General features: G+C 43.5%; 2 protein-coding genes across 5 annotated transcripts; one reads left to right on the top strand and one right to left on the bottom strand.

Moving 5' to 3' along the window:
- The first annotated feature begins 796 nt into the window (after positions 1-796).
- Positions 797-4099, top strand: LOC138631658 (G1/S-specific cyclin-E2-like). Its single transcript, XM_069716747.1, has 8 exons — positions 797-1011; positions 1316-1445; positions 2076-2222; positions 2512-2607; positions 2697-2840; positions 3041-3152; positions 3374-3531; positions 3739-4099. Exons 1-8 carry the CDS (start codon positions 884-886, stop codon positions 3838-3840), a joined length of 1017 nt encoding a protein of 338 aa, XP_069572848.1. The 5' UTR covers positions 797-883; the 3' UTR covers positions 3841-4099.
- ints8 (integrator complex subunit 8) lies at positions 2010-14845 on the bottom strand. 4 transcript variants are annotated; one of them, XM_069716744.1, is made up of 29 exons: positions 14710-14845; positions 13767-13956; positions 13458-13632; positions 13060-13200; positions 12371-12442; positions 12197-12248; positions 11868-12047; positions 11661-11768; positions 11431-11583; positions 11178-11278; positions 10670-10811; positions 10327-10397; positions 10034-10209; positions 9779-9909; positions 9427-9537; positions 9108-9312; positions 8728-8849; positions 7826-8010; positions 7388-7421; positions 7224-7283; positions 7055-7116; positions 6746-6864; positions 6390-6493; positions 6211-6261; positions 5713-5786; positions 5566-5630; positions 5389-5432; positions 4512-4657; positions 2010-2858 (listed from the first exon to the last, which is right to left on the bottom strand). In XM_069716744.1, the coding sequence occupies exons 2-28, from the start codon at positions 13897-13899 to the stop codon at positions 4541-4543; spliced, it is 2988 nt and encodes a 995-aa protein (XP_069572845.1). In that variant the 5' UTR covers positions 13900-13956; positions 14710-14845; the 3' UTR covers positions 2010-2858; positions 4512-4540. The 4 variants fall into 4 exon arrangements, with proteins under 4 accessions (XP_069572845.1, XP_069572844.1, XP_069572846.1 ...); XM_069716743.1 differs by lacking the exon at positions 2010-2858 and having other exon boundaries at positions 4149-4657; XM_069716745.1 differs by lacking the exon at positions 2010-2858 and having other exon boundaries at positions 4149-4657; positions 13767-13943.
- Positions 14846-14868: the final 23 nt, after the last annotated feature.

Raw genomic sequence — 14868 nt, 5'->3', positions numbered from 1 at the left:
CAGCTGGTGTGGCTTTTAAAAAGCCGCAGGACAGCAGAGTTTGCCTCCTCTGAGCTTTAATTGGTGAGTTAAATGTGGTGGAGTTTTCAAAGTCTTCCTGGTTCGGTCGCCTTGAAAGTCGGATGATAATAATCAAACTCACACAGCGCGGATCCAGAATATCAGATCAAGTGTTTAATAACTGACCATCACATGGTTGTCGGTTAGTGTCAAATCCAAATCACTTAATCGGTGCTACTTCGGACACAATGTCCTCCCTGGGCCTTTGTGTTATTGTTCTGGAGGTTTCCGCTGCCTTTTTGTGGTGTCCTTGGACAATTTGTCTCGTGCATCTGCAAAATCTGCAGGCCAGAAATCTCTCGTAGGAAAGTCATTTTAATGCAATCCAAGACAGCTGCAGCTGGTGGTTAACCTCTGTCATTTCCTTCCTGGAAAAACACTGACATGATTTCTTCTTTTTTACAGATAAAGACCATGACGAGACGAGGGTGAGGGCATCTTTTGTCGCTTTATAAGTTCCTGTTACATCATGACCGATTACTGACCTGTTGCCAAGCTCCATACTGAATTTAATGTGATATCTTCGCAGTCGTCGCTGTAAGAAATACTCTGAAAAAGCTTCTGGGGGGAAAGTAAAAACGGCGAAGGTATGAGACAAACACTAATTTAAAAGCTTGTTGTATAATTTCTAATCGGTGTGTAGACAAGAGATGTATACTTGTATGCACAACTTGTAAAACAAAAAACTTTTCTTTGCAGAAAATTCAAAGACAAAAGCTGCTTAAGCTGTTGCGTGAGGTATGTTAGCTCAAGGTCTACATCATGTCTGTTCAAAAGTGATGGTTATTTTTATTTTTTATTTTCCTCATTTCAGAACCAGTATATGGTCGAAGGCTCCTCTAAGCCACGTATCCTCATCGACACTCCTGAGAAGATGGCCACCGTCAACTTGGACGATTCCGACAATTCGGCCACCTTCATCCTAGTTCCTGCAGCTCTGCCTCACATTGGGTGACTATCACGTCATTTAAAAAAAAAAAACAACATGTTCCTCTTCCTGACATCCGTTACTGTCGCTGTCTCAATACAAGATAATGTCAGGAAATGTCTGACCTGCTGTCCAAAACCCCAAATTATTCAATCTCCAGTCATTTACAACCAATTAAAGCAGTAAATTCTCACATTGAAGACTTGGACACACACAAAAAAAAAAAAAGTTTCTCAAAATGTTGATAGTAGAAATAAATTCTTAAAGTAGTTGCTGATTTTCTTCTGATCGACTAATCGTTGTAGGTTTGTGTCTCTTATGTTACAGATCCTCTGAGAAGGAGTGGAGGGCCATCATCAAACAGTACAAGAATTACAGACACAGCAAGAACTTCTTGAAGAGGCACCGAAGCCTCGAACCCCAAATGAGAGCCATCCTCCTCGACTGGTTAAATGAGGTGATTCTCAAACTGCTCGTCAACTTCCATTAAACTGTTTCTGTCTCCGAAGATGAGAATGCAGCTTTATCAGTGAAATATTCGCAGTGTGGCGTCTCGGAAAGGTTGCAACGCTGTACGATGACAAAACCGAAGGATTTAATATTTCACGTTGGTGTTTCAGACGTTAAGTTTAATATCTTTGAGACTGAATGCTTGCTGTGTTCAAACGGGGTTGTATTTACCGTGTACAAGAGAAGAGTCCTTATGAACGACCCCCCCCCAAAAAAAAAAAAAAGTTCATTTTTAATTTTGGTCATGTAGAGTTAGTTTGTCTTCATAACTTAGAAAACAGCCTACATCTGTGGGGAAATGATGCCTTTACATTTCCTGCATTAGATAACCTGCCTTTTTAGCTCGCTAAATTGTTAGCCTGTGTGGCTTCTAGACGCCGTCCCTATTGCCGTTGGCCAGCAACAGCGTTTTTTTACGACTTAACCACTTGAACGACTTCCTATGTTGTAACCACAAGCTCAAGAGCTCCATTTAAATGCAGCAACTGTCAGTAATGGAAGTAAAAAAAAACTACAAGGTGTGTATTAACTTTAATCTTTCATCAGAAAGGTTCATTGACCGTACATTTGTCACCAGGTGAGCGAGGCGTACATCCTCAACCGGCACACCTTCTACCTGGCGATGGACTACTTCGACCGCTTCATGCTGAGTCGGACCAACATTGAGAAGGGAAAGCTGCAGCTCATCGGGATCACCTGTCTTTTTATCGCCTCAAAGTTGGAGGTGAGGAACAAACGAAAGGGATCGCGTACATGTTTAAAATGAAAACTGGAACTGCAGTGATGTTCAAAATAAGTCAATAAACTGATTTATTGAGTCATCGGAAACCATTTAGTCGCAACAGGTTGCTGTTTTTTTTCTGCCGCCGCTTCATTGTGTTTGTGCTCATTTTTAAAAGTTATTTTGTTTGGTTTATGGCCACAGTGCTCACAGACAGATTTTTGTTGGCGGCGGTAGTGAATACGTGGTGTTTGCGGTTACCGTGGTGAGCAGCGTTTTATTTGTTTTGTAGGAAACTTGTCCCCCGAAGCTCTCCGAGATGGCTTACGTGACTGCAGACACGTACCTTGAAAAGGAGATTTCTGACATGGAGTTGGTCATTTTGAAGGTAACGCCGTTACAACGCAACGCTTTGACTCTTTATACGTACTGCACGTACGAAGGGTTCATATTTTTCCTTTTCTGCGCGTTTTCCAGGAACTGAAATGGCTCCTGCGTCCAAACACGCCACTGTGCTGGCTGACTCTCTACTTTCAGATGGCATCGTTGAGGCCCCCCGTCACCATCGCCGACATGATGGAGCCGCAGTATCCACAGGATGCGTACATAGTGATGACACGTGTAGGTGTTCGGACTCGCCTGTTAAACACACACAAACAAAGAGTGGACTCGGCAGTTCAACCATAAATAAAATTGTTGGATATTTTGTAAGACATCATTTTGGTAGTTTTCTCTCCGGTGTGTCAGTCCTTTTATGAAATCAGATAAATGTGGCAGCACTTCTTCTAAATCTCCTGTCTTTTTAAAAAAAAATTTTTTAGCTTTTGGATCTGTGTATGATACACTTGAACTCGCTGGACTTTCATTATCGACTGTTGAGTGCTTCAGTCCTGTGTCACTACGTACCAGTGGAAAAGGTTCGCCGTGTTTCAGGTAAGAGTTGGGGGAGGGGGGCGGGTTAAAACTGGGGGAAAAAAAGATTCAACGAGACACGGCTCAGCTGAACTATTGTCATTTTTAAACAAAATCAAAGATATCGGTTGATTCGTAAATGTCTGCGTGTGTTCCACATATTGATGTAAAAATGCAGCTCTGAACCTGCATCATATCTAAACCTGCATGTGTCCGGTGGGTTTTTTTTCTTTCACCTTCAGGTCTGTCGAAGGAGCTCCTCCAGCCGTGCCTCGACTGGATGGTTCCCCTCGTGGACTCGATGGGCCGGTTTGACCGAGCGACTCTCAAAGACTTTCCCAGAGTAAGAACGGAGGAGAGACATTACATCCAGACGCACGCGGACTACTTGGGCATGCTGGTTCGTACTTTCCGTTTTCTGATACTTTGAGCTAAAGCGAACATGGTGTCCAGAGCTGTTGAAGCCTAATGTTGGATTCAGGCTACACGATACTTTCACTCAAAAAAAAGATGTCGGGCAGTGGGGCCCAAAAAAATCCAGTGTTTATCCAGATTTGGTTGAGTGGAGAGTCATATCCACTGATTTTGAACCTCTTTCTTCTTCTAGGACTATGCCAGTAGAGAGGTGGTAAACGGGCAGTTTTCCACATCTCCCAAAAGCAAAGGGGGAAAAAAGCGGCAAACACTGAGCTGCAGGAGGAAGACTTGACGTGAGGTCGGACAGAGAGGACACGGGGTTAACGTCTCACAGGGGGACGGAGTCCTGTTTACTGGAGACAGGACTGTCCAAGACCACCGTGAGTCTGAGTGGGAGATGATGTCACTGCTGATGTGAAGCCTGTTAGCATTATTCAGGATAAGGTGTCAGTTTTAAAAGACTCTCAAATCTTGGCCAAAGCTTTTTCTTTTTCTTAAATGTTTTTAGCCTTTTAGCAGCGGGTTTGATTCAGAAAAGAAAAATGTAAAAACCACAGAAGTGTTGAGGTTTACTGGAGGATGAAAGTCATTTCTAGGAAATGCAACGTGCAATTTTATTCTTTAGCATATTAAATATGGTCATAGCCAGCAGATGAAATCTTTTTTTTTAACACTGTTTTAAGTGATGAATTTTTATTTATGATCCGGATGAGTGGACTGCCGCTACTTCACGTTACACTTGTCAAGACTGTACAAGTGGGTGTTTTATTTTAAACCCTGATGGACAGGAAGCATTAACTCAATGATGTGCATTCTCTTCACCAAGCTGTTTAAAACCGTGCAATTTTTTTTTCCTCATGTAAATAAGGGGATTTTATTGTTCTAATTCATTTCAAATGATCATAAATGCACAATTGTATTAAGTTTATTTTCTACCACAAAAATAAAATGTACATTTCCAACCTGCAAAGTGTGGCAGTGCTTGGTGTCTACTAGAAGTAGAGTTTGGCCATCGCCTGCAGGAATCTCTTCTTCCTTTTCTGTGCAGCCAGCTGCAGCACTTCCTCCGGGTTACTGGTGTTCAGCTCCGTCTGCCCGATCGCTTTTATCTGAACAGGAGGGAGACGTGCAGGTTCAACACGACATATCTACAATCCGTGTGTCACTTCTTTCAACAGCATTTATTTTCTAGAATATTTATATTTTGTATTAACATGGTCTTGTTAGGAGAATCAGGCTGAAAGGATGGAGGTTGAGGTTGGTTTGCAGTTCTGTAAAATTATTCATCTTGCTTGTAAAATCACAAAAGAAATTGTTGGGTTTTAGAACAAATTCGGAAAAAAAAATATTTGAGGCAGATTCTAAATATATTAAAATATCTTGACTGCAGTTGAAACAATATTTATTTCAACACTAAGCAGACCACCTTTAGCCCAGTTTTAACCTGTTGATTACCAAGATGATATTTACTGGAGCTGCTTTTATGTCATTGCAACATCGCTTTAACATTTTACAAACCACTGGATTCAGAAAAAGAAAAAAAAAGCATTTACACACAAAAAAAAAATCTGCTTTTCTTTGCATCCTCTAAAAGTTTACATTTTGTCTCCATCAAAATATAAAAAATTGTACACTTTTATAAAGTTGATTTCTGGTGTTTAATGTGTGCAATTACAGTGGTTGTGTGTTGGGCTCTGAGTGCAGAAAAACCGGTGACTTTAACAGCTGAATAATGAAGCTGAAGGCCACCTGTGATGCAGCCGGAGCTGCGGAGTTTAGAGGAAACTCTTCGTGGTCAACACAGATCCTGACGTCATTAACCGGGGTTTTAAAGACTTACCGCTATTTGTCTCTTCTCAGTCTCGCCCCGTTTGTGGTGAATATCTGAACACACACACTCAGGAAGAAACACGGCAAATAACGACAGGCTCCTTTTAAGACGGTGGCAGTTATGAAAAGATCAAATGTGGTTTGAAGAACGAGGGTCTGAACACATCGACAGCAGCAGAGAGGATACGCGTGAGATACTCCAGGATGGTGACGTCCCAGATGTAGTCGTAGAATGAGTCCATGGCGTCGTGACTGCGAGGAAAGAAAATACAACGCGTTAGAAACCGCTCTGTTGCCGAGGTAACGTGAGGTAGCGCGTCCTGCCGCGACCTACCTGTTCTGCTCCTGGAGAGCTTTGAAGGCCGTCATGTAGTCGACTTCTCTCAGGAACTGACACAGAACGGCAACCTGATGAGGATCAAACACGCGGCTCGATTTAACAAGTTTTTAATGTACGGATTCAGTGAACGAAGTCTAACAGTGACAGTTACTGTGAACTTTATGGTCATTAATAAAGTCAGACAGATTTATTGGTCTATCACGGGTATATCGGCATAAATTGTGATGATATGAAGACTTTTTTTTTTTTTTTACAGAATGCAATGCAGATAAGACATTTTTAAATCAAATTCCCAATAAAGATGACTTGCACAATGCACTGATATCATTCGGGACGGTAAATGTAAACTGTAAAATATCCTGCCACCGTTACATATTTGTGACACTGTTTGATAACCATATTTCAGCATCGGCCAGGCTCAACAAATTTAAAAAGGATTTTATGAACAGAAGTTAATTCAGATTTTCTCATTTGTCTGGTTTGACCTCTGACCTGTGTGTGGCAGTTCATCATCGAACAGCACTTGATCATCCTCTTCAGAACCTGCAACACACGGTCACGCCGTTATAATGGAATCAAGTTACTTTCATGAAACGGTGAGCTGAAAGTACAAAGATGGTATTCAAAAGTGTGTGTGTGTGTGTGTGTGTGTGCGTGTGTGCGCGTGTTACCTGGTCGGTGTAGACGTCAGGTGGAACAGCTTTGGTGAAGAAGTCAGAGCATACGGCTCCAGCCTGGAGGTAAAGGTTCAGTGCAGCGGAGTACTGATTGGTCACTACAACAGGGAGAAAACAGAGGCTTTAATCGAACTGTGTTTGGAAAAGTTCTTGCAGATCAGAAGTGGCAGATTAACTGTTCTAAACTTTTTTTTAAAGTCTCTTTAATTACAAAGTCTGAACGAAACCCTCTTTTAAAAGCCTGAGGCACATTTGTGGAAAAAAAAAAAAAAAAAAAAAAAAAGTTTGCATTGAACCACTTTCGTACAAAGACTGAAGCTCTCTTTTTGTGATGTGCCATCGTTTCTTACCAAAGTAGATGTCGGCCTGTGTGACGAGCCACGACTGGTTGTTGGGGTTCAGAGTGAGCGCGTAGGACACCAACTCTTTGACAGTGACGGCCACGGCCTCCACATCCACCGCCTGGATGCTGCTCCGCACACAAACCAGCACATTGAGGGTTTTGTGTGTGTGTGTAAAATACATTATGCGTTGGGCGTAGTTGGCTCTGTAACTGAGCAGGACTACGACAGTGCAGCTAAAACACATCATCACTCTTTGGTGTGGAAAAACGCATTTAGTGGTTTGGTCAACAATTAAAATAGAAAAATAGTTCCTACTTGGGGAGAGTGGACGGCCAGATGGTGAGATGCTCCGCTGTCACTTCGTTTACGATGTCATCCTGAAGAAGTAAACCAAAAGTTAAAAGAGCGTTAAAACCAACACTTCCATCATTCTACGATGGTTTTGACGTTTACTGTGGCGTCAGTCGACGTCGAAAAGTCGTACCCGCACGATGCTGTGGAGTCTCACAAACAGCGAGATGAGAGTCGTCAGCACCAGCGGCTCCTGTGAAACATAAAGATAAATGTCATTGCAACAGCTCCTCATGGAATTTAAATCATTTTAATATTTCGACAGTATGTTTACAGTTTCCATATTTAAATACTTACTCTGAGTTTCTTGATGAATGTGATGAATTTGCTCCTAGATAGAATAATAAAAACAGCAGAATGAGTGTGACTCTTTCACCTGCACTAAATCATGTTAATGTTTTAAAATACACAAAACAAGCCATATGAATGCAGAAGAACAGCGCAGGGGGTGGGGGGGGGGCGACTGACTCGATATCACTACCTGTCCTCAACCACCAAAGGCCTCACATACGCCTTGTTAATCTCATCTTCCCACAGCATATATATATAATAAACTGTTCCTGGCTACCTGATCACAAAACAACGTCTCAGGCTGGTAAAACTTATTTATAAGCTTTTCACCCGTATCGACCTGCATTTCATAGTCCCTATCTTGATTTAACACGCTAAATTTAAAGCTTGCCTATCTTTTAAACGCTCTCACGTAAACAGCCTCAGATCTTCAGTGCAGCGTACCGGTACAGGATGCCCATGGACGACTCTCTGTGTTTAATGAGGCCCACTCGGCCGTCGCTGTTCCTCTTGTGCTGGATGGAGACGCTGCAGATCTGAACCACCACGTCCCACAGCTCCTTGGCGGTGCGCCGGCACTCTTTAGGACCTGGGAGCTCTTTGCACGTGGACGCCAGGAGCTGGCCGAGCTGTCGGGAGGAAATGGGACGGAGTCAACAAAAGAAAACTACGGAAACCTTTACTGGTTCAAATGTACCGAGACACGATTACAAGATCTTTGTTTGAACCTGCAGAACTTCATTTCGCACTTTAATGGAGATCCTAGAGTCTCCAGATATGAGTGAGAATCACAATAAAATGAGGCACAAGACTTCAGGACATCTTCAGAGCAATTCAAAGAAAAAACTGAAGGGAAACTTGGAAAAGGTTTTCAAAATGTTTTAACCTAGATTTTTGGTGAAATTTGTATTTGTTTTAGGGCCAGTTTATAAACTGCAGCTTCCCAAGTTGCATCTGGACAAATCAACTTTATTACCACAGTTCATTTTTAAATATACAAGATTTTGTGACTAGCAGCTGCAAGATATTTTTGTTAGGTTGTCTATTGATGGAAAATGTGAGTGAACATTACATCATTTTTATCCACCCAGCTGACAATTAGAGAGAGGTGGACCCTGGACAGGTGGCCTGTCAATCACATGGTTGATACATAGAGACAGACCATCATTTACCTTCACAAATATGGTCAATTTACAGTCATCAATTAACTTAATCTGCATGTTTTTGGACTGTGGGAGAACATGAAACAAGAAATCTGTAAACAGATGACTTTATCTGACAGATGTTTAAAAGACAACAGTAGCATCTTCTGGCTGCTACAAAGAGGAGGAGACGTGTGACGATACCTTGATGTACGGGTTGTTCATGACCAGAGACGGCGGCACCTGCAGAGTCAGGTAGTCGTTCTCCCTCCAGTTCAGCATGAAGGCGACGCACTCCTCTCCCACCACCTGACGCAGAGGCAGATCTGGAGACACAGACCACGACACCCTTTAATGCTACATTACACGAACCTTATGACGCTCGTGCAGCTTCAGGTCTGTGATTGAAACACTGAGATGTTTAGGAACAGCCCTCGCAAATTGACTTGTGCTGAATCGACTTCAAGCTGAAAAACTTTGTGCAACAGATTACTGCAGACATGTAACTAAAGCTCGTCTATTAGTTAGATCTGAGCCACAATCGCAGACAACGCAGTGACTCCACACCGTCTCCATCCGCTCACCGTGAATCCTCATCTCCAGGTAACCTCTGACTCTGCTGACCAGGTCGGGGGGCGGCCGCTCCTTGCTGCCCTCGGCGGCCATCGTCTCGTGCGCGCGGACTTCCAGCAGCAGCATCTCGTTCAGCATCACCTGCCGCAGCTTCGGGGAGAACTCGGTGACGAGCTCCAGGCAGGCGGAGAACAGCTGCCGCGCGTGGACGAAGTCCTGCGGTGACGGGAGACGGGAGACCATCATCCAGGCGTCCAACACGTCTACTCACAAGTGATACTCGTCGCTTGTATTTAAATTAGACCACAACATGTATTTATAGACGCAGACCTTGATTGATATGCAGTGGAGTCCTTTGGCCATGAGGATGTAGACCAGGTCCTTGGTCAGGTTGTCTTTAATGCTGAGGATCACGTTGATGTAGTCCGGAGGAACCTCCCACTGTGCATACAAACAGCTAATTAATTCAGGGGATCTTTTTAATTGTATTTAATTTGAATCCATTTGAAATGAAAGGCAATCTAAATCATTTCAGTGACATGTTTATATTGTAAGTTGCTCTTGTACGAGTGTTGTTTTAGATCTATGATGTAACATTTGTTAAGGTTGAATGTGATCCTGGATGTCTGTGATTAGCGTTGAGTTTATTTCTCTTCTTGTATAATGTTCTTTTAAATCGGACCTTGCTGTTGACCCTCCAGAACGGCCGCTCGGCCATGCCGTGGAGTTCGATGAGGATCTGTCTGATCCTGCGCGGCTCCAGTAAAAGGATGAGCTGCTGCTCCAGCTGCCCGATGTTCACATTCGCTGACGCTGTGAGGGGAAGAATCAACGTGGAATAAAATCACAAGCTCGAGCGGTTTAAATGTTTCGACGTGTAGCTCACTGGTTGCAGCTTTAAGCGGCAGTGAGCGATCATGAGATCTGGTCTCTGTACCCGGAATGTCGTAGAAGGACGGCAGCGGTTTGGCGCTGAGGTTGATTGTGGCCGACCTCTTCCTCATCTGCTCCACCAGCATCTTCCTCTCCTCCTCCTTCAGCAGCTCCATGAAGAGCTTGTGAGAGGACACCATGAACACCAGAGGGAGCTCCTCCAGGCTCTCGCACAGAGTCCTGCACCACGGGAGGAGGGGGTTCATTTAGGAGGAAGACGTTCTGTGCACTTAACCTGCTTTACATTTGTTACATATGTGAAGTACAAAGACCCTGATTTTACTGCGCATCACTCACTTCATGAAATTAGCCATGTTTTTTCTGGACGTCTCAGACGGACGCTCCTTTTCCAGCGAACGTGAGCACACCTGCAGGATGAAGAGAATCGGACTCACGCGGCTTGTAATTTTACCTTCTGGAAGCAAATTCAAGTCAGTTGCAGCTACTTTGTTTGTTGTTGTTTTACTCCCACACCTCAGCACAACTTTTACAACTTCACAAAATGTTTTGTACACATTAAGTCTCCTCTTAATCGAAATGTTTTACAGTAAATACAACACATTTTTTTACCACAAGTGTTTCTATGGGATTGTTATGACTCTGTAGTTGAAATATTGGAAAATATTTCGAGCTCGTTTACCTCTAAAATGAAGTCCACCATTCGTTTACTGGGATTTAGGAGCAGCTGCTGGAAACGAACGCTGAGGACTTCTCCTTCCAGAGCGTCTCGGACCGCGTTGCAAACACACAGCTTGTGACAAACCTCATCCAGACACGATTCCCTGCACAGAGAATCACAGTTCAGAGACATCTATTACTATTATAAAGATATAGAAGTGAACATGATTTTTACATGGGTTCTTAACTCGTAGGATTTAATGTACAGCTAAAGTAGGTTAAAGGCTTCATGAAAAAAAAAAAAAAAAAAACTGGCAAGACTGTCTGCAGTGACAAATGTGGTTTTTTTTGTCACATAAAATACACACAGACGGATTTATAGTTGCAGAATTCTGTGCAGAGCTGTTAATAACAGCAAAGTAAGTAACGCCTCACATCACTGCAGATTATTACACATTCATAAGTCTGCAGGCTTCACCACAGCGCGAACTGCCGCGTGCGAGTGAGTTTTGAATTTGTTGAGGTCTCACCCTTGTTGGACTTTGTACGAGAACTCCCTGACAACGGACCGTCTGAAGTGGTTCGGCAGACTGCGGGATACGTTGTCTTTGATGAAGGCTTCGATGACGGCCTGTAGGAGAGTCGAAGTGGAACAAGTTTGTTTTACACATGATGCATGGCACAGAGTATCTCTCAGCTCAGTCTCATTTATTTTACTGCAAGTTAAATCGCTCATTAAAAAAAACACTCCAGCTTTAATGTGCCCGCAGCGTTCGCTCTGACCTGGTATTTAAGAGCCCGGATCAGGCTGTTGATCTGGTCGTAGGGGGTCGTCTGGGGGTCGCAGGGGTCACAGTCTCCTGTCAGAGCTTTGGAGGCGTTCCAGTAGCCGGCCAGACGCTCCTCATCCAGGTGAACGTGAACGGCCGAGTCCAGCTACGAGACACACAGGAATGAGTGTCACTGTAGCTCAGCAGTCGCTCAGAGTAAACAGGAGAACAAGAATAACTAACCTTCTTCAACAGTTCCTTTGTCTGTCTGAAGTGATTCCGCGCGTTCTCGTAGGTCGGCTGGTCCGTGCAGCCGTGCTGGAAGAAAATACCTCCCAAATCGTAATTCACCTGAAACACCAGATTAGAAGTTTAGAGACGTCATCTGAAGCACAAACCGCTTCACTCGGATGGAATCGCAGGGAGACGGCGGCGTGCGGTGCCCCCGACCTGACAGTGCAGCTCGTCGGCGCTGATGCGAAGCCCTGCGGTCGAGGACTCGGTCTCTCCGTTGGCGGCGGCGTCGGCAGCCAGCAGGTCCAGCGTCCTCATGGTGTGAACGTAGAAGTCTTTCTTCAGCCGCAGGGCTCCTTCCAGGACACTGATGGAGTCGGCCGCCTGCTCTTTCAGCTGGGGGAATCATGTGTTTTATGAGGGGAAAAGTGCCAACTACCTTGAACCACGTGGCAAATAAAATGGATCTGAACTGTGGATAGCCTGTTATAACATCGTTATATTTAATGACAGCGTATGTCTGCATTAAAAACAGGACCACTCACCACAGTAAGGATGTTATCTGTCATTTCCTTCTCCTGCTGCACAATACTTAACCTACATGAGGGCACAAAAAAGCAGCATAAATCTGTGAACGCGAGCCCTGATGTTTCCATTTGTGCAATATTTTCTGATGTTGGTCGGTCTGAGAGAAACAGGAAGAAATGAGCAGCGTTTACATGTTAATCTGGTGAGGTCCCGGTTTGGTCTGTTTCTCTGGAAAGCTGCTCAGCACGATGGTTCGGATGGCCCTTTAAAAGACACAATAAGAAAGTGGACCAAGACACAGTTCATATTTTGTTACCATGTTACAAGTTTATAATAATAATAATAATAATAATAAAAATAATAATAAGTCTTCTCATCGGCCTGATTATCACAGCTGCTGCATATTAAAACAAATTCTACTGTAATTTGTACAAACAAAAAAAACAATACAAAATATATGATAATTTATTATATAATTTGATGTTAATGCGTGGATTATTTTTAATTCTAATTAATTGAAAAGAAATTGTTCTAATGTAACATATGCTTTTCAGAAGTGTTTTTGCTTTGATAACTAGTTTCTGTATACAAAGATTCAGATTTACAGATAAAACTCTGTGTGTGTGTGTGTGTGTGTGTGTGTGTGTGTGTGTGTGTGTGTGTGTGTGTGTGTGTGTGTGTGTGTTCAAAATGCCATTAGATTCCATGTTGAAATGATGCATTGAAAATGATCATCGAAAACTTGATAAGCTTGATCTATTATTATATTATTATATATCTATTACTATTAACTACTATAAAAAGAATTTTTTAAAAACTATTTGGCCAGTTTAGTATTTAGCTGGTTTAATCTGCCCTCAGTGAGTGTTTTCACACTCACCAGCGGTTGTAGATGATCACGGCCATGGCGGTGGTGGGAGGCAGAGTGGAGAGGTCCAGGTCCACATGTTTCACCCCCGGCGGCACTTTGCTCACACACAGGAGCTCGTTCAGTAACATATTTAACACTGGAATGGTCAAACTGTTCGGAAAGAAGCAGGTCAGATAATTACACGACGTAGAGAAGATTTTTAACTTTGGAAAATTAGATTTGTGTAAATGAAGGTGAGTTTAGGAAGAAGCCATGAACTTTCATATTAATCTCCACTTATGAAAGACCACCTGTACGACCACATGATAACCAGAGTGATACATATATTATTTATTTATTGATAAGTTGCATCTACTGTATTTTCACAATATTTTAACCCCCCCGAGAGGCTCCCAAACACCACTCACCCTTTCTCCAGTGAATCCAGATCCCACTTCATGTGTGCGGCGACTTTCAGCGCCAGCAGCTTCAAGGTGCGGTTTCTACGGTTGTCTACCGGAGGCTGCACCTGATTCTGCTCGTTCAAAGACGGCTTGGACGCCTGCTCCAGGAACTGGACGATCAGCTGCACTGGCGTCGGGTCTGTGGAAACAGAAACGGACCATCGTTGCAAACGGTCAGCGTTCCTCGTTGAAATGTTGTTGAAAAAAAGTGGTCAAATCGGCCACGGGTCATTGTGTAATAAACATTAGAGTCACGAGTAATGCTGAACTGACCCGGGTACGATTTCTGCAGGTGGTTCTCCAGCAAGCTGCCGTCCAGGAGGAACTCAAACCAGGACGTCTGAAGAGGCGTGCCGGGCCGGCCGCCGGTCACCGCGGCCACCCGGTCTGCTGCTTCAGCACTCATCCCTCTCTGGAGGACAGCGGCGCAGATATGAAGGTGAGTTTTACCTGCAAGACGTCACTGTGACGTTTAAATTTCTTCGTCAGTATAAAGTTATTAAGTAAGTTACCTTTAACTTAACTCTGAATTAAAGGTGAATGCACATCATATTTACACAATGGGATTTTTTTTTTTTTTTTAATAAATAAGTAATCAGTAATATGGATATGATAAAGAAAAACAATGGAGCAGCAGGTGAGTTCAGAAAAACGCATTACTTCGCTGTATAGGAGCACAAGAGCCAAGTACTTGTACTTTTTATTTAACTTTTGACACTGTAAGAGACATTAAAACGTGCTGCTGATGCTTCTGTAGCTGCTTGTAAGACTCTGAATGCAGTATCATTTCTTATGATAAAGTATTACGCTTCTGCGCCGTTACTTCTTGAAAATAAGAGTATTTTAAATGTATCACATGCCTGCATTTTGGATATTCAGTTATATATTTACTGCGTACATTATTTATTAAGCCTCGGTTATAAAGCTTGACGTGTCAAAGCGACATGTCGGTAATAAGTGTTATTTTCTGTTGTGGTCTGGTGGGCTTTGATTTTGTCTACGTTTAGTCCAAACTGGGCGGGGACTTGTACTGTATCCGCCGAGACCGCAGCGGTATATCCGCATGAATGTGGCGCGGGCTCTTCCCTGTGAGTAAATCGAGCGCACTCCTTACGCTCGTTCCCCCTGTTGTGTTTAGAGCCGCCGATGTTTCGGCTCATATTCCGGCCAAAGTTCGTGGCCCGGCGGGCACACACGTACGGACGAACGGTCTTACCTTAACGGGCCCAAATGATCAGGCAGGGGGGGGGGGAAGGGGGGATAGAGAAGGCTAAATGTGCACTAAAAGTCTCAAAATTAGGTGCTCGAACAGCGACGCGGACCGACTCTCACATAATTCATTCTGCACTTCGGCAGCTCTCCTCCGTAATTCCGG

The sequence above is a fragment of the Brachyistius frenatus genome, unplaced genomic scaffold, assembly GCF_029030835.1.
Source record: "Brachyistius frenatus isolate BFR_SWC_R1_liver_20210118 unplaced genomic scaffold, ASM2903083v1 Contig_162, whole genome shotgun sequence".
NCBI lineage: Eukaryota > Metazoa > Chordata > Actinopteri > Embiotocidae > Brachyistius > Brachyistius frenatus.
This window is presented reverse-complemented; position numbering and strand designations above follow the sequence as displayed.

Coding starts and splice junctions, on each gene's coding strand:
- LOC138631658 (XM_069716747.1), top strand. CDS start 884: ATGGTCGAAGGCTCCTCTAAGCCACGTATCCTCATCGACACTCCTGAG. Junction 1,446..2,075: donor TCCTCGACTGGTTAAATGAG/GTGATTCTCAAA, acceptor ATTTGTCACCAG/GTGAGCGAGGCGTACATCCT. Junction 3,153..3,373: donor AAAGGTTCGCCGTGTTTCAG/GTAAGAGTTGGG, acceptor TTTCACCTTCAG/GTCTGTCGAAGGAGCTCCTC.
- ints8 (XM_069716744.1), bottom strand. CDS start 13,899: ATGAGTGCTGAAGCAGCAGACCGGGTGGCCGCGGTGACCGGCGGCCGG. Junction 13,633..13,766: donor CCTGCAGAAATCGTACCCGG/GTCAGTTCAGCA, acceptor CTGTTTCCACAG/ACCCGACGCCAGTGCAGCTG. Junction 11,584..11,660: donor CAAAGGAACTGTTGAAGAAG/GTTAGTTATTCT, acceptor TGTGTCTCGTAG/CTGGACTCGGCCGTTCACGT.